Raw genomic sequence first — 19,130 nt, 5'->3', positions numbered from 1 at the left:
AGAATTCTTGTCCTTGTGTGAAGAAAAAGTGTAGGGAGGAGAATATACAGTTTGTACACTATACAAAAATATTATACCTAAGTAACCCATAAAACCTTTAAGAAAAATCTTTAAGAAGGGCAAATGAGAATTTAACCACGTTCTGGTTATGCATGTAAAAACGTTTACACATGAAATCAAGACAGTGTGGCTATATATGAACTATGTGTAAAATAAATTATTTTAGCGCTTAAAGTAAATGTTGGACACAGATGTTACCGAAGGGTTTTGATGAGTAAATATTTGTGAGAAATCACTGTAGTGTTTTTTTAGCTGCCGGGGGGAAGGGAGCGCGCTGACGGACTTTGGGGACGTGGAGAGGCTGCGGGCGGGCGGGTCTTGTTCTCTTCCACTCCTGCGTACTTTGGGATTCCCATACGGGACCATGGCCTCCTCATCGCAATGCCTGAGGCTCGCCTTTCTCTTATTCTGTTTTTCTTTTTGCGTTCTTGCGCAGTATGAGAAATACAACTTTCGCAGTTTCCCACGGCACGAGCTTATGCCCCTGGACTCGGCGTACCGACACGCTTTAGACCAGTACAGCGAGGAGAAGTGGCCCGAGAGCGTGGAGTTTCTGGAGGTCAGTCTCCGGCTGTACCGACTACTCAGGGACAGCGAGGCCTTCTGCAACCTCAACTGCAGCATGGTCCGGCTCGACGACGAGACGCGCTTCAGCGACTTCCCCGAGCTGCACGCGTTCGGTAACGTGATGAGGCGCGCGCAGTGTCTGAAGCGATGCAAGCAGGGGTTACCTGCCTTCAGACAGACGCTCCCCAGCCGGGAAACCATCGAGGAGTTTGAGAAACGCGAACCATACAAGTACCTGCAGTTTGCTTACTTCAAAGTAAGACATTAACTTTAGCTCATTGCATCTGCTATTCATTAATGGGAGTATAAGGTTTAAAGTAAGTGCTTCCCTTGTAACACTGTAGGCTACCATGGTATTAACAATGGCATTTATAACATGGTAGTACCATGGCATGGCATTTTTTTAGTTTCTTTGTTTTGTAGGTTATATCAGATGGTAATACGTTAAATATAGCACCAAGTTTGGAAACCTGACTATTTATAATGTCCTTGAAAGAAGTCTCTTATGCACTCCAAGACTGCGTTTATTTGATCAAAAAGACAGAAAAATACTACAATTTAAAATAAGTCTAATGGTTTTCTATTTTAATATAGCCTACTTTAAAATGTAATTTATTTCTGTGATACAAAGCTGAATTTTCAGCATCATTACTCCAGTCTTCTGTGTCACATGATCCTTCAGAAATCAGTTTTTATCAATGTTGGAAACAGTTGCGCTGCTTAATATGATCTTTTTGGAACCTGTGATACTTTTTTAAGGATTCACTGATGAATAAAAGGTTAAAAAGAACAGCATTTATTCAAAATATAAATCTTTTCTAACAATATAAATCTTTACTATTACTATTTTTTTTAATAAATTGAACCCATAAAAAAGTATCACAGGTTCTAAAAACAAAATATTACAGTTTCCAAAACTGATAATAAATCATCATATTAGAATGATTTCTGAAGGATCATGTGACACTAAAGACTGGAGTAATGATGCTGAAAATTCAGCTTTGCACCACTGAAATAAATCATATTTTAAAGAATATCAAAATAGAAAACCCTTATTTTAAATTGTAATAAAATTTCACAACATTAGTTTTTTTCTGTATTTTTGATCAAATAATGCAGGATTGATGAGCATAAGAGAATTCTTTAAAAAATATATTAAAAAGTGTTTTTTCCAAACGTTTGACCGGTACTGTATATCAAAATACATGGCATTTCAAAGTACTTCAAAGAATATTGCCATGGTGCATGAGCAAAAATCTATATTACCATGATACCAAGTGCAAAAACATGGAATTACTATTGTATTTATAATACTTTTTATATTATTGATGGTATAACATAGTAATACCATGGTACTGAATGTTTACCATATGTACCATGGTAAATTTATTTTTAAAGTACATGGCTAGCTTGGTCTATATACTTTGTCTGACTAAACTGATTATGAATTATTCCAGAGTAATAATTTGGCCAAAGCTGTATCTGCAGCGCACACGTTCCTGCTGAAGCATCCTGATGATGAGATGATGCAGAGGAACATGAACTATTACAAGAGCTTACCTGGAGCGGAGGAACATTTGAAAGACCTGGAGACCAAATCATATGAGGTGAGGTGAGATCCCACACATAAAGCAGTGTGAGGGGCGATCAAATCCTCATATTAAAGACAGCATGAAACGGAAGTAGCGATAGACTTTTCTATTGTTACATATATTTGAATGAAATGGCTTGTCGAACAGGAACAATCGTAGGGCGGGACTTGATTTTATCTATGGGGATTTTATTGGAAGGTTGTGGTTTGCTATTGGTCGATTTCATGTGAGTGACAGCTCACCCTCCATTTTGAATTCAATAGATGATAGATCATGTGAAACTGCAGACTGAGTACTAATGCTGAAAATTCAGCTTTGCATCACAGGAATAAAAGGCATTTTGCCAAATTAATATATAGTTTTTAAATTGCAAATATATTTCACAATATTAATGTCAGATAAATGCAGTCTTGGTGAGCATAAGATTTCAAAAACATTTAAACATCTCACCAACCCCATACTTTTAAACAGCAGTGTATACATTATATGATGCATATCTATAATAGTGTAATATGCATGTCTACATATGTGCAATCCAAGCTCAGGAAAATGCATAAAAGTGTGATACGTCTGTTGAATGTAATAAGTGTTGTAGTTTACAGTTGCACTAATGGTTCATGGTGCTTCTTTTTGTCCAGTCGCTGTTCATCCGGGCCGTACGGGCCTATAACGGCGATAACTTCAGAACATCAGTGTCAGATATGGAGCTGGCATTGAGAGACTTCTTCAAGGTGTATGACGAGTGTATCGCAGCGTCTGAGGGATCCAGACAGATCAAAGACTTCAAAGACTTCTACCCGTCCATCGCAGGTTGGCATTAACCTGTGGCTCTTGTCATGTCTGCCCTTGCCATCCTTCAGCTGAAACGTATTAACATGCCTGTTTCTCTTTCTTTAGATCATTACACTGAGGTTCTGGAGAGGAAGGTTCGCTGTGAGAGCGAGCTCACGCCGGTTGTAGGTGGATTTGTTGTTGAGAAATTTGTGGCGACCATGTACCACTATCTCCAGTTTGCTTATTATAAATGTAAGTGTGGAAAGTCCTCTATTTAGACTATGTATGTGTGGTATCTGTCAGGAGTTAGTAAACAGCGATAAAGTACATTTTTAACTCCTGTTCTCACACACTACGTCATTACACTTTATACACTTTATACACTTATATTGCCAAAAGTTTTGGTATGCCTGCCTTTACATGCACAAGAACTTTAATGACATCCATTCTCTTAATGGGGTCTCCTTGGGGTTTAATATTGAGTTGGCCCACCTGTTCAGGCTATAGCAGCTTCAACTCTTCTGGGAAGGCTTTCCACAAGGTTTAGGAGTGTGTTTATGGGAATACTTTGGAGCATTCTTCTAGATGAGATCACATATGAGATCAGGCACTGATGTTGGATGAGAAGGCCTGGGTCTCAGTCTCCGCTCTAAATCATCACAAAGGTGCTCTATCAGGTTGAGATCATTACTCACTCAATTTCCTCCACACCAAAGTCGCTCATCCATGTCTTTATGGACGGCACTTTGTGCACTGGAGCAGTCATGTTGGAATAGGAAGAGGCCATCCTCAAACTGTTCCCACCAAGTTGGGAGCATGAAATTGTCCTAAATGTCTTGGTATGCTTAAGCATTAAGAGTTCCTTTTACTGGAACTAAGGGGCCAAGCCAAACCCCTGAAGAAAAACCCCACACCATAATCCCCCCTCCACCAAATTTTACACTTGGCACAATGAGGTCTGGCAAGTACTGTTCTCCTGGCAACAGCCAAACCCAGACTTGTCCATCGGATTGTCAGACAGAGAAATGTGATTGGTCACTCCAGAGAACACGTCTCACTGCTCTAGAGTCCAGTGACGGCTGCTTTACTCTACTGCATCACACACTTTGCAATGCACTTGGTGATGTGCATTGCACATGGGACTTAGTGCATGCACCAAGTCCCATGATGGCTTGGATGAGCTCTCTATGCACTGATCTTAAAGGGGGGGTGAAACACTCAGTTTCAGTCAGTGTCATGTCAATCTTGAGTACCTATAGAGTAGCATTGCATCCTGCATATCTCCGAAAAGTCTTTATTTTTTTTATAATTATATAAGAAAGATGCGCTGTTCCGAGTCTTTCCGAAAAAAAGCAGAGCGGGTGGGGGCGTATCGTGTGAGCGGAGCTAAATAATGACGTGTGCTCGCTGCTGCTATAGTGTTGAGTGCGTCGAGTGCGTCGTAAAGCTGTCATCCCTAACAGCCAGAGATGGGCATAAATACATGGAAATGTATTTAAAATACAAATACAAAATACTGTGAGGAAAAATGTATTTAAATACAAATAAAAAATAATGTGTGGAAAAATGTATTTAAATACAAATACAGTATTTTGTATTTTGAAAATACACCAAATACATGTGAAATTGGCAATTCAGTGAAGGTATCCATATTAGGCTGTAATCTATCTGGGCCTATTCTGAATGCCAAAAAGCATTTAGATGTGTGCAACTACTTAGAAACTTTCGTTTTCAATTTGAATTTGAATTTCCTTTAGCGGCAGTTATAATAACACAAATTACGTCAATAACTCATTCGCCCTCACTTCTTTTTCCACTCCAACATTCCAATTATTCCTGCCCACTAAAAGCTGCACAGATATATGTGCTTACCCCGATAGGCCTATCTATGTAAATGATTTAGAAAAAGTTCCATCGATTCACATTTTATATTTTTGCTACGAATCTACGATATGTATTGTCATATGATATCACTCATCCCTAACATGCAGTAACGTTAATACTTTAAACACATTTGACAAGCTACTTTAATCAACAAGTAGAATTGATCATGACATCCTCACCTTATTCCAACAATTTTGTAAAGTTGCCGATCCAAGGCTGGGTTGTACTAGCCTAGAAATCTAGACGCACCCTAGCGGCAGCAAATCTAATCTGCCACGAGTGCCGTCTAGCAACTCTCAATACACTTCTGAGCTGTAAAAACCAAACTCTGGTCGGGCCAATCACATCGTGTATAGAGTCGGTGGGCGGGGCTTAACATAATGACGGCAGAGTTGCGTTTGCGTGCTTCTAGTAAACACAGACGCTGGCGAACGGCGGTCTTTCGAATCAGCTTTGGCTGTGACTCTGGAAGACTTGAGTTAAGCTTTTCTCTGAGAAAAGAACAAAGAACGGCACTGAAGTCATTCTTGAAAAGGGAAGATGTGTTCAGAGTTTTGCCGACCGGATACAGCGAATGTTTAATCTATCAATGAGCTCCACTTCACGTTGCTCTGGATGGTTATAGCGCTATCCTATCGCGTGCAGAGGGAGTTTCCAGACCAAACATCTTGATGTGGGTCTGGCTTGTCAGGCTAGGGTTGTACAGCTGCGGCTCACCTGAATGAATGTTGGGGGGAGGGGCGTGTCTGGTCTGAACTAGTAGATGCATGAAAACAGCTCCTGATAAAGAGGTTGCCTGGCTCAAAGTATTTTGAGTATTTTGAAAATACAAAAATACTTATCTTAAATGTATTTAAATACAAATTAAATTCGACTTTTTCCAAAGGCTTTAAAATACAAAATACAAAATAGTATTTTGTATTTCAAATACGTATTTTAAATACATGTATTTGAAATACTGCCCATCCCTGCTAACAGCGGGGAAAAAACTTTATTCAAAATAAAAATATGGCTTTTAATCAGATACAGCCATACATCTATGATCCGGAATCAGACCCAGAGGCTGCAGTTGAACAGGAGCAGCAGCAAAAACGACTAGAGCAGGACGTCTCTATGTGGTACGATATACACTAACTATATAATATGCTTAGCGGCTTGTGTTATTTACATATTTATACTTGAATTATATCGTCGTATTTTTGTCTTTGAAGGTGTACATGTGGGAAGTGCAGTTGTGCACGTGTGTTTGTGTGTTTACGCGTGGTTTGTGTAGACAGGTTAAGTTAGTGTTTACATAGATAGACACGGAATAGTAGCGCATTTGAATGAAGAAGCGTGCTTATTTAGTTCAACATATTTCCCCCCTCTTTGTGTATTGTTGAGTGCTTTTACAATACACAAACATAAAGTTACACATATAGTGGCCAGCTAAACAAATGTACACGCACTACACATCGCATGCTCCATTGATCAATTTCTATATATAGTAATATATATAGTAACTATACGTGATCATGTTTGGGCTACTTGATGAGCATAGACACAGACATCTGAAGCAGTCTAACTCACCGCCCGCGGTTCTAACGTTGGGACTGCTCCATCCTTCAGCATTAGGCTATTGGAAAATCCGGCGTCATGCTGGGCCATGTTTATGAAACAGTCGGCACCGAAATGCAGCGAACAGATATAAACATTCGCGCAACTCAGTTGCTGATCCGGAAAAGCAAATTACATCCACTGTTGCCTTACCGCGGGGTTTTGGGGGAATCTGTGCAGGACTGTCTTGGTCTGGCAACCAAAAACGCACTTTTTGATGTCATTGTTAATTGTGCACATTACCTGTGCAGCGCAGCCTACGAGCGCTTTGATGGGCGTAGCCTGTTGCTTTCGCTCTCTCTCACACGCTTCCGGTAGAATTGTCCGTAAGGCCCATACAAGGAAATTCCGCCCCCACTAACGTCAATGGGGACGCATGAGCTCAAAAAACTTGCCGAAACTTATGACTAACCGGAAGTAGTATTTTTGACAAAGAAATACTCCCATCAAACGTCCACCTTAACTTTTGAAACTTTGTCTATGTTTAGTATGGGATTCCAAGTCTTTAACAGTGTAAAAAGATCAGTATGCATGAAACAGCATTTCACCCCCCCTTTAATAATAATAATAATAATTAAAGCTGCGAGCAGCATTTAGCGGGGTTCAAGCCATTTAAGGTCTTTAAGCATTTGACACCTTTTGCATGAAAGGCTTTTAAGCACTGAATGAATTTGAGAGATATCAGGTGAAATGAAGTGATAAACTGACAAAATGTGATTTTAAATATTATAATAGTGACTTTATAAAGTCTAAATATGAATTGATCAGGAGAGTGCAGCGAATCATACTGCTGTGGTTTGGTTCCGATCAGGCAAAAAACCTAGGACTAGTTTGCAAAACGAGGTTTTTAACATAATTGTGAATATTTAAATAAAGATTTGATTGACAGTATTGGTTATAGAGGCAAAGTTGTTCAGTATGAGAAGATCTATCATAATATATGCATATTATGTGGCTGTTTTAACCCCACCTGATTACAGAGATTCACCATAGGGAATACATGGTTTTCAAAGCTTTTTAACACTTATAGCGCCCCCTATTCTCCGATCGCCATAAAACTTTGCATGTGTCTTCAACATGTTATGCCACATATACCCAACAATTTTCGTGAAGTTTTGAGTTTCCCCTTAGGATTTGTAGGCTTTTGAGTGTATTTTGCCACGCCTCTTTTCTAAATGGCCCTGTTATAGCCATCCAAATGCAAAAAATCAACTTTTTTTTGATAATTATTGATCTAGAGAGTCCAGAGAATTGTCCTAGACTGGTTTGGTTCTGATTGGGCAAAAAACCAGGGACTAGTTTGCAAAAGTAGGTTTTTAACATTATTGCAAATATTTATTTAACGATTTAATTGCCAAAAATGGTTCCAGAGGCAAAGTTGTTCAGCATGAGGAGATCTATCATATGATATGCATATTTTGCCGATGTGTGCAACACCACGTGATTGCAGAGCCATAAAACTCGTTAGCGCCAACTAGTGGCCGATTTCTTTCAAAATTCTTACAGACCTCTAGGACAATGAGTCAAACATGCCCACTGAGTTTTGTTCCGATCGACCTTCGTTAACCCTGTCTAATAGGTGCTCAAATTTCATTGGCCGATGGCGGCCATGTTTTTTGAGATACGCCAATGTCCTCATAGACAGACATGGTACCTTGGGCCAAGACATTGCATACCAATTTTCCAGTCAATCGGACTAGCGGTCACGTGGTTATAGCCCTTTTTGTGTTTTTTCCATGTTATAGCGCCACCAAGTGGCCAATCGTCGCAATTTTTTTATCGTGACCAAAGACTGAGCCCATACGCATGTGTACCAAGTTTGGTGAAGATATCTCATTTCTTGCTGTAGTTATAGCCTCTTTAGTAAAATAGGCTCCGTCTTAAATGTACATTTCCACGCCCCTTTTCGTTCATGAGTCAAAATTTCAACTTTTTTTTGATAATTATTGATATTCAGACTAGAGAGAACATTTTGGCACTGGTTTGGTTCTGATATGTCAAAAAACCAGGGACTAGTTCGCAAAAGTAGGTTTTTGACAAAATTCAAAATTGCGGAAAAATTTGCATACCGGAAATGAAATCGGAGATATACGTTTTGTTCGTCATGGTCTCAGCTTTCCAATGATATAAGACACTTGACCCTTAGGATGAACAGTTTAGGAGTTATGAGCCATTTCGCGTTTTTGGTTGCTGTAGCGCCACCTATTGGCCAATCTGGCTCATAATTTGATAACCTCTCCTCGATTTTTGGACTACCTATTGACAAAGTTTGAAGTCTCTAGCATTTACGGTTTGGTCTGCACGATGAGTTTTACGGCAGAATAATAATAATAATAATAATAATAATAATAATTAAAGCTGCGAGCAGCATTTAGCGGGGTTCAAGCCATTTAAGGTCTTTAAGCATTTGACACCTTTTGCATGAAAGGCTTTTAAGCACTGAATGAATTTGAGAGATATCAGGTGAAATGAAGGGATAAAATGACAAAATGTGATTTTAAATATTATAATAGTGACTTTATAAAGTCTAAATATGAATTGATCAGGAGAGTGCAGAGAATCATACTGCTGTGGTTTGGTTCCGATCAGGCAATAAACCTAGGACTAGTTTGCAAAACGAGGTTTTTAACATAATTGTGAATATTTAAATAAAGATTTGATTGACAGTATTGGTTATAGAGGCAAAGTTGTTCAGTATGAGAAGATCTATCATAACATATGCATATTATGTGGCTGTTTTAACCCCACCTGATTACAGAGATTCACCATAGGGAATACATGGTTTTCAAAGCTTTTTAACACTTATAGCGCCCCCTATACTCCGATTTCCATAAAACTTTGCATGTGTCTTCAACATGTTATGCCACATATACCCAACAATTTCCGTGAAGTTTTGAGTTTTCCCTTAGGATTTATAGGCTTTTGAGTGTATTTTGCCACGCCTCTTTTCTAAATGGCCCTGTTATAGCCATCCAAATGCAAAAAATCAACTTTTTTTTGATAATTATTGATCTAGAGAGTCCAGAGAATTGTCCTAGACTGGTTTGGTTCTGATTGGGCAAATAACCAGGGACTAGTTCGCAAAAGTAGGTTTTTAACATAATTGCAAATATTTATTTAATGATTTGATTGACAGCAATGGTTCTGGAGGCAAAGTTGTTCAACATGAGGAGATCTATCATATGATATGCATATTTTGCCGATGTGTGCAACGCCACGTGATTGCAGAGCCATAAAACTCGTCAGCGCCAGCTAGTGGCCGATTTCTTTCAAAATTATTACAGACCTCTAGGACCATGAGTTAAACATGCCCACTGAGTTTTGTTCCGATCGACCTCCGTTAACCCTGTCTAATAGGTGCTCAAATTTCATTGGCCGATGGCGGCCATGTTTTTTGAGATACGCCAATGTTCTCATAGACAGACATGGTACCTTGGGCCAAGACATTGCATACCAATTTTCCAGTCAATCGGACTAGCGGTCGCTTGGTTATAGCTCTTTTTGTGTTTTTTCCATGTTATAGCGCCACCAAGTGGCCAATCGTCGCGATTTTTTTATCGTGACCAAAGACTGAGCCCATACACATGTGTACCAAGTTTGGTGAAGATATCTCATTTCTTGCTGTAGTTATAGCCTCTTTAGTAAAATAGGCTCCGCCTTAAATGTACATTTCCACGCCCCTTTTCGTTCATGAGTCAAAATTGCAACTTTTTTTTGATAATTATTGATATTCAGACTAGAGAGAACATTTTGGCACTGGTTTGGTTCTGATATGTCAAAAAACCAGGGACTAGTTCGCAAAAGTAGGTTTTTGACAAAATTCAAAATGGCGGAAAAATTTGCATACCGGAAATGAAATCGGAGATATACGTTTTGTTCGTCATGGTCTCAGCTTTCCAATGATATAAGACACTTGACCCTTAGGATGAACGGTTTAGGAGTTATGCGCCATTTTGCGTTTTTGGTTGCTGTAGCGCCACCTATTGGCCAATCTGGCTCATAATTTGATAACCTCTCCTCGATTTTTGGACTACCTATTGACAAAGTTTGAAGTCTCTAGCATTTACGGTTTGGTCTGCACGATGAGTTTTACGGCAGAATAATAATAATAATAATAATAATTAAAGCTGCAAGCAGCATTTAGCGGGGTTCAAGCCTTTAAGGCCTTTTAAGCACATAGGCATTAAAGACATTAAGTTTTATTTAGCAAGCTTTTAAACACTAAAATAATAGATGGAAAAGTCCATTTACAGCCAATATGGGCAATTTACCATAGGAAATGCATGGTTTTTAAAGCTTTTTAACACTTATAGCGCCACCTATACTCCGATCTTTGTAAAACGTTGCATGCTTCATTAGCATGGTATGCCACACATACCCAACAATTTTCGTGAAGTTTTGAGTATTCCCTTAGGATTTATAGGCTTTTGAGTATATTTTGCCACGCCTCTTTTCTAATTGGCCCTGTTATAGCCTTTCAAATGCAAAAGTTCAACTTTTTTTCAATGAATATTTATCTAGAGAGTCTATAGAATTGTACTAGACTGGTTTTGTTCCGGTCGGGCAAAAAACCAGGGACTAGTTCGCAAAAGTAGGTTTTTAACATAATTGCAAATATTTAATTAACGATTTGATTGACAGCACTGGTTCTAGAGGCAAAGTTGTTCAGCATGAGGAGATCTATCAAATGATATGCATATTTTGCCGATGTGTGCAACACCACGTGATTACAGAGCCATAAAACTCGTTAGCGCCAACTAGTGGCCGATTTCTTTCAAAATTCTTACAGACCTCTAGGACCATGAGTCAAACATGCCCACCGAGTTTCGTTCCGATCGGCCTCCGATAACCTTGTCTAATAGGTGCTCAAACTTCATTGGCCGATGGCGGCCATGTTTTTTGAGATACGCCAATATCCTCAGAGACATACATGCTACCTTGGGCCAAGACACTGCATACCAATTTTCAGGTAAATCGGAGTAGCAGTAGCATGGTTATAGCTATTTGCAGGTTTTTTTCACATTATTGCGCCACCAAGTGGCCAATCGTCGCGATTTTTTTATCGTGACCTCAAATTGACCCCATACACATGTGTACCAAGTTTGGTGAAGATATCTCATTTCATTATTGAGTTATAGTCTTTTTAGTAAAATAGGCTCCGCCCTGAGCGTCCATTTTGAATCCCCTTATCTTCCGTGAATCGAAATTTCAACTTTTTTTCAATGAATATTGATTTTCAGACTACAGAAAACATTTTGGCACTGGTTTGGTTCCGATTGGTCAAAAAACCAGGGACTAGTTCGCAAAAGTAGTTTTTCGACAAAATTCAAAATGGCGGAAAATTTTTCCAGACGGAAATAAAATCGGAGATATACGTTTTGTTCGCCATGGTCTCAGCTTTCCAATGATATAAGGCACTTGAGTGTGGACTAAACCGTTTAGGAGTTATGAGCCATTTCGCGCTTTTGATTGCTGTAGCGCCCCCTATAGGCCAATCGGGGTCATAATTTGATAAGCTCTCCTCGATTTTTGGGCTACCATGTGGCAAAGTGTCAAGTCTCTAGCCCTTACGGTTTGGTCTGCACGATGCGTTTTAGGGGAGAATAATAATAATAATAAAAACCCTAACAATTACAATAGTGTTTCAGCACTTCGTGCTTGAACCCCTAATAATAAAAATCAGCACAAATACAATAGGTGTTCAGCACTTCGTGCTTGAACCCCTAATTAAAGCTGCGAGCAGCATTTAGCGGGGTTCAAGCCATTTAAGGTTTTTAAGCATTTGACACCTTTTGCATGAAAGGCTTTTAAGCACTGAATGAATTTGAGAGATATCAGGTGAAATGAAGTGATAAACTGCCACATATACCCAACAATTTTCGTGAAGTTTTGAGTTTCCCCTTAGGATTTGTAGGCTTTTGAGTGTATTTTGCCACGCCTCTTTTCTAAATGGCCCTTTTATAGCCATCTAAATGCAAAAAATCAACTTTTTTTGATAATTATTGATCTAGAGAGTCCAGAGAATTGTCCTAGACTGGTTTGGTTCTGATTGGGCAAAAAACCAGGGACTAGTTCGCAAAAGTAGGTTTTTAACATAATTGCAAATATTTATTTAATGATTTGATTGACAGCAATGGTTCTAGAGGCAAAGTTGTTCAACATGAGGAGATCTATCATATGATATGCATATTTTGCAGATGTGTGCAACGCCACGTGATTGCAGAGCCATAAAACTCGTTAGCGCCAGCTAGTGGCCGATTTCTTTCAAAATTCTTACAGACCTCTAGGACCATGAGTTAAACATGCCCACTGAGTTTTGTTCCGATCGACCTCCGTTAACCCTGTCTAATAGGTGCTCAAATTTCATTGGCCGATGGCGGCCATGTTTTTTGAGATACGCCAATGTTCTCATAGACAGACATGGTACCTTGGGCCAAGACATTGCATACCAATTTTCCAGTCAATCGGACTAGCGGTCGCGTGGTTATAGCCCTTTTTGTGTTTTTTACATGTTATAGCGCCACCAAGTGGCCAATCGTCGCGATTTTTTTATCATGACCAAAGACTGAGCCCATACACATGTGTACCAAGTTTGGTGAAGATATCTCATTTCTTGCTGTAGTTATAGCCTCTTTAGTAAAATAGGCTCCGCCTTAAATGTACATTTCCACGCCCCTTTTCGTTCATGAGTGAAAATTTCAACTTTTTTTGATAATTATTGATATTCAGACTAGAGAGAACATTTTGGCACTGGTTTGGTTCTGATATGTCAAAAAACCAGGGACTAGTTCGCAAAAGTAGGTTTTTGACAAAATTCAAAATGGCGGAAAAATTTGCATACCGGAAATGAAATCGGAGATATACGTTTTGTTCGTCATGGTCTCAGCTTTCCAATGATATAAGACACTTGACCCTTAGGATGAACGGTTTAGGAGTTATGAGCCATTTCGCGTTTTTGGTTGCTGTAGCGCCACCTATTGGCCAATCTGGCTCATAATTTGATAACCTCTCCTCGATTTTTGGACTACCTATTGACAAAGTTTGAAGTCTGTAGCATTTACGGTTTGGTCTGCACGATGAGTTTTACGGCAGAATAATAATAATAATAATAATAATAATAATAATAATAAAAATCAGCACAAATACAATAGGTGTTCAGCACTTCGTGCTTGAACCCCTAATTAAAGCTGCGAGCAGCATTTAGCGGGGTTCAAGCCATTTAAGGTCTTTAAGCATTTGACACCTTTTGCATGAAAGGTTTTTAAGCACTGAATGAATTTGAGAGATATCAGGTGAAATGAAGTGATAAACTGACAAAATGTGATTTTAAATATTATAGTAGTGACTTTATAAAGTCTAAATATGAATTATAGAACAACATTAATCAATAGTATGACAAAATTACTATTTTACTTTGCTAACATGATTAACATGTTGCTAGGTGGTTGCTAGGTTGTTCTTGATGGTTGTTATGGTGTTGCTAGGCAGTTGTTAGTTGTCACAGATGTTAACTATAATGTTTATAGAGTTCTTACTATGTTCTTTGCCTGATTTAACACTTAACTAATCACTGCTAGCATGTGTAGCATGTTGGAAGTGCTGTTTGCTAGCATGACAGACAGACAGAGAGACACACACACACACACACACCACCACCACCTATTTTTGTGAAGTTTTGAGTTTTCGTTCAGGATTAATAGGCTTTTGAGCATGTTTTACCACACCTATTCTCTAAATGATCCTGTTATAGCTCCCCAAAGTGTAAAAGTCAACATGTTTTTGATAACTATTGATCAGGAGAGTCCAGAGAATCATACTGCAGTGGTTTGGTTCCGATCAGGCAAAAAAAAAAAAAACAAGGACTAGTTTGCAAAACGAGGTTTTTAACATAATTGTGAATATTTAAATAAAGATTTGATTGACAGTATTGGTTATAGAGGCCAAGTTGTTCAGTATGAGAAGATCTATCATAATATATGCATATTATGTGGCTGTTTTTAACCCCACCTGATTACAGAGATGGAAAATACCATTTACAGCCAAAACAGGCAATTCACCATAGGGAATACATGGTTTTCAAAGCTTTTTAACACTTATAGCGCCCCCTATACTCCAATCTCCATAAAACTTTGCATGTGTCTTCAACATGTTATGCCACATATACCCAACAATTTTCGAGAAGTTTTGAGTTTTCCCTTAGGATTTATAGGCTTTTGAGTGTATTTTGCCACGCCTCTTTTCTAAATGGCCCTGTTATAGCCATCCAAATGCAAAAGTTCAACTTTTTTTCAATAATTATTGACCTAGAGAGTCTATAGAATTGTCCTAGACTGGTTTGGTTCCAATTGGGTAAAAAACCAGGGACTAGTTCGCAAAAGTAGGTTTTTAACATAATTACGAAAATTTAATTAATGATTTGATTGACAGCAATGGTTCCAGAGGCAAAGTTGTTCATCATGAGGAGATCTATGATATGATATGCATATTTCATGGATATGTGCAACACCACGTGATTACAGAGCCATAAAACTTGTTAGCGCCAACTAGTGGCCGATTTCTTTAAAAATTCTTACAGACCTCTAGGACCAGGAGTCAAACATGCCCACTGAGTTTCGTTCTGATCAGCCTCCATTAACCTTGTCTAATAGGTGCTCAAATTTCATTGGCCGATGGCGGCCATGTTTTTTGAGATACGCCAATGTCCTCATAGACATACATGGTACCTTGGGCCAAGACACGGCATACCAATTTTCAGGTCAATCGGACTAGCGGTCGTGTGGTTATAGCTATTATCATGTTTTTTCCACATTATAGCGCCACCAAGTGGTCAATCTTCACGTTTTTTTTATCCTGACCTCAAAATGAGTCCATACACATGTGTACCAAGTTTGGTGAAGATATCTCATTTCCTTCTTGAGTTATAGCCTCTTTAGTAAAATAGGCTCCGCCTTAAATGTACATTTCCACGCCCCTTTTCGTTCATGAGTCAAAATTTCAACATATTTTTGATAATTATTGATATTCAGACCAGACAGAACATTTTGGCACTGGTTTGGTTCTGATATGTCAAAAAACCAGGGACTAGTTCGCAAAAGTAGGTTTTTGACAAAATTCAAAATGGCGGAAAAATTTGCATACCGGAAATAAAATACCTCCTATGTTTTTTGTTCGGCTTGAGCCAAGGATTCCAATGATGTAAGACACTTGATTGTGTGACAATGGGTTTTTGAGATATAAGCAAAATAGTGACTTTTTTTTGTTTTTTGCGCTATAGCGCCACCTATTGGCCAATCTGGCTCATAATTTGAGAACCTCTCCTCGATTTTTGGACTACCTATTGACAAAGTTTCAAGTCTCTAGGCCTTACGGTTTGGTCTGCACGATGAGTTTTACGGCAGAATAATAATAATAATAATAAAAATCGGTACAATTACAATAGGGTTTCAGCATTTCATGCTTGAACCCCTAATAATTAATTACATTTATATAGTGCTTTTCTAGGCACTCAAAGCGCTTTACATAGAAGGGGGCAACCTATCACGATACCACGCTTGAGTTCACTGAGATCCTGAGAGCGACCCATTCTTTCACAAATGTTTGCAGAAGTGTCTTCATGCCTAGTGCTTGATTTATACACCTGTGGCCATGAAGTGATTAGAACAGCTCAATTCAGTGATTTGGAGGGGTGTCCCAATACTTTTGGCAATATAGTGTAGTAGTTGCAACATAATTCACTCATGAATACAACAATTTTTGGACAATGAATAACAATATACACTCAATATACACTACCGTTCAAAAGCTTGGGGTCTGTTTTAAAAAAAAAAAATTATTCAACAATGATGTGTTAAATTGATAAACGGTAATAGTAAAGATTTTTATAGTTAGAAAAGATTTCTATTTCGAGTAAATGCTTTTCTTTTTAACTTTTTATTCATCAATGTATCCTAAAAATTATCACAGGTTCCAAACTAAATTTTAAGCAGCACAACTGTTTCCAACATTGATAATAGATCATCATATTAGAATGATCTCTGAAAGATCATGTGACACTGAAGACTGGAGTATTGATGCTTAAAATTTAGCTTTGATCACAGAAATAAATCATAATTTAAAGTATATTAAAATAGAAAGCCATTATTTTAAATAGTAATAATATTTCACAATATTACTGGGTTTTTTTTTTCTGTAGCTTATGGTTGATCAAATAATGCAGGCTTGATGAGCAGAAGATAAAAATACTAATGTTTCCAAACTTTTGACCAGTACTTTATGTCCCTCTAAAACACCTCTCTCCTTGATTCTGATCCAGTGAATGATCTGAAGAACGCTGTACCGTGTGTGGCCAGCTATATGCTCTTTGACCCTAGTGATGAGGTGATGAAGAATAATGTGGATTATTATCGTTACCACAGAGAAAAATTTGGCCTTATTGATGAAGACTTCTTGCCTAGAGCAGTAGGTGTTCCACATCACGATAACTAATAAATATTTGCATTTTAATGTCTGAAATTGTACTCATAATGCACTCTCACCTGACAGGAAGCAGTACGGTACCACAATCAGACGACGCTACAGCTGCAGATGCTGGAATTCGCCAAACAGAAGTTTGTGCCGGATGATGAGGTGAGAGCTCAGAGTATATGGTTGGCTTGTTGATTATTAACCTGCATGTAGCTGTTTTACAAATATTCATTATTCTGACCGAGTGTAGTGCTAGTTTTGGCCTCTTGGGTGCGCACTAGGCTTACTGTTCACCCTGAGCAGCGACACTCCGCCCTCTAGTGGCTGACCACTGAAAGGCTTTAAATGCCTATCTAATTTGAGTTTTTTTATTTAGTGTCATTGAGATACTATTATGGGTATTTTTAATACTTAAAATTATTATTTTTTCTTTTAACATTTTAGTTACATTTAAAAAAATGTTATTTTGTATTTTTGACATTTGTATTAGTTACTTTTTAATATATTTTATTCTTTTTTATTTCAATTCTATTTTAGTACATCAAATTGAACTAAATGAAAATGAAAAATGTTGCTTTAGCAACTAGCTAAAATCAAAATAAAAAGTTTTGGCAACACTTTACTTAAGGCTTTTGCAAATAATGCATTATAAATGTATTTTAAGGCATTAATTATACCTTGTAATCCACTTTATAATGCATTATCTCATGAATAATTATATAAAGAATACATATTGAGAATACATACTCGTGAAGAATACATATTGTATTCACTGTTATAATACATTATGATACTTATTGTTATGCTTTTAGGAAGTATAATGCATTAAAACACATGACAAACAACCTATTTCAGAAGTCTGCTACATATTATAATGCATTGTAACTTTGGTTACAATTATTTATGAAAAGATGTAATGTATTATAAGGTACATTATGAATACACATAATACATGAAGTGTTACCAAAGTTTTTTCATATTTTATTTTATTTCAAGTATCTGTTTATGGCTTTCAAAACTAGTTCAGTGATTGCAGAATAAGAACCCTATTAGATTTTAATCTCTTCTCCAACCCTTTTTCTTTCTTTCTTTCAGGGTGAAGTCTTAGAGTTTCTTGATGAATTTCTTGAAGCCGAGGTATAAACGACTGTAATTGCACTGAATAAAAACATTGTGAAAAGGCCATAACGGTATTCTCCATCCGGTAGCATTTTGGTTCTTGTATTTATTTAGGGGTTGGTGATTGGAATTGATTTTTTTACAGCAATAATATGTAAGCACAGATTTTACACATGCACCACAAGCCAAAAAAATAATAAATCTGAATCTCAGTTCCTGTCATCTTACTGTATCTCAGAGAATGTTTTGTTTTTATATTGTTGGTTGGATTGTTTTAATAAAAATTGTTTTATGTTGATCTGAATATTACATCAAGTAAAGATATCAAGACAGACTTGAGTCACAAGTTAAACACTGAAATCTTTTTTTGGACTGATTATTACAGATGCAGATGTTATGGAAGAAAATGCTTAGAATGAAAACTTTTGTAATGCCTTGCAATAACGGTTCATTTATCAATCCTTTTCTAGTGGTTAAAGAAAACTACATGCATTTTTGCAGAAGAACATTGTTTTTGGTTGTGCTTTGGCTCTGCGTGACTGTGGGGATGAATATGTTTATCCTTCAGCTCATAAAACATTCAGTACTAGGCTTAAGAGATATAATAAGTTGAGATGGAAAGGATCTCAAGCTGACTAGCTGAAGACGTTACTGTAGCTTTACCCATTAAAGGGATAGTTCACCTAAAAATGAAAATCGCTCACACCATAGCTGTATTTGACTTTCTTCTTTCAGACAAATACAATCAGAGTTATATATAAAGAAATGTCCTGGCTCTTACAAGCTTTATAATGGCAGCCCAAAATGTTGAAGCCCAAAAAAGTGCATTCATCCATTATAAAAGTGCTCCACACGGCTCTAGGGGAATTGTAAAGGCCTTGTAAAGTAAAAAATATATTCATATTTAACAGGTTATAATGTAAAATATCTTAAATAACCATATCGATTCACTTTAGAAGGCTTTTATTAACCCCCTGGAGCAGTGTGGAGCACTTTTATAATGGATAGATGCACTTTTTTGGGCTTCAAATTTTGGGCCATTTTATTAGGAGTCTGTTGCGTTCTCTTTTTGCC

At 37.7% G+C, this 19,130-nt stretch overlaps 1 protein-coding gene across 1 annotated transcript; it reads left to right on the top strand.

The window, feature by feature from the left end:
- The first annotated feature begins 365 nt into the window (after positions 1-365).
- Positions 366-18,360, top strand: crtap (cartilage associated protein). The gene is made up of 7 exons (XM_067425599.1): positions 366-883; positions 2,085-2,234; positions 2,858-3,029; positions 3,117-3,245; positions 16,786-16,931; positions 17,016-17,099; positions 18,033-18,360. The coding sequence occupies exons 1-7, from the start codon at positions 425-427 to the stop codon at positions 18,078-18,080; spliced, it is 1,188 nt and encodes a 395-aa protein (XP_067281700.1). The 5' UTR covers positions 366-424; the 3' UTR covers positions 18,081-18,360.
- The last annotated feature ends 770 nt before the right edge of the window (positions 18,361-19,130 follow it).

The sequence above is a fragment of the Pseudorasbora parva genome, chromosome 19 (assembly GCF_024679245.1).
Source record: "Pseudorasbora parva isolate DD20220531a chromosome 19, ASM2467924v1, whole genome shotgun sequence".
NCBI lineage: Eukaryota > Metazoa > Chordata > Actinopteri > Cypriniformes > Gobionidae > Pseudorasbora > Pseudorasbora parva.
This window is presented reverse-complemented; position numbering and strand designations above follow the sequence as displayed.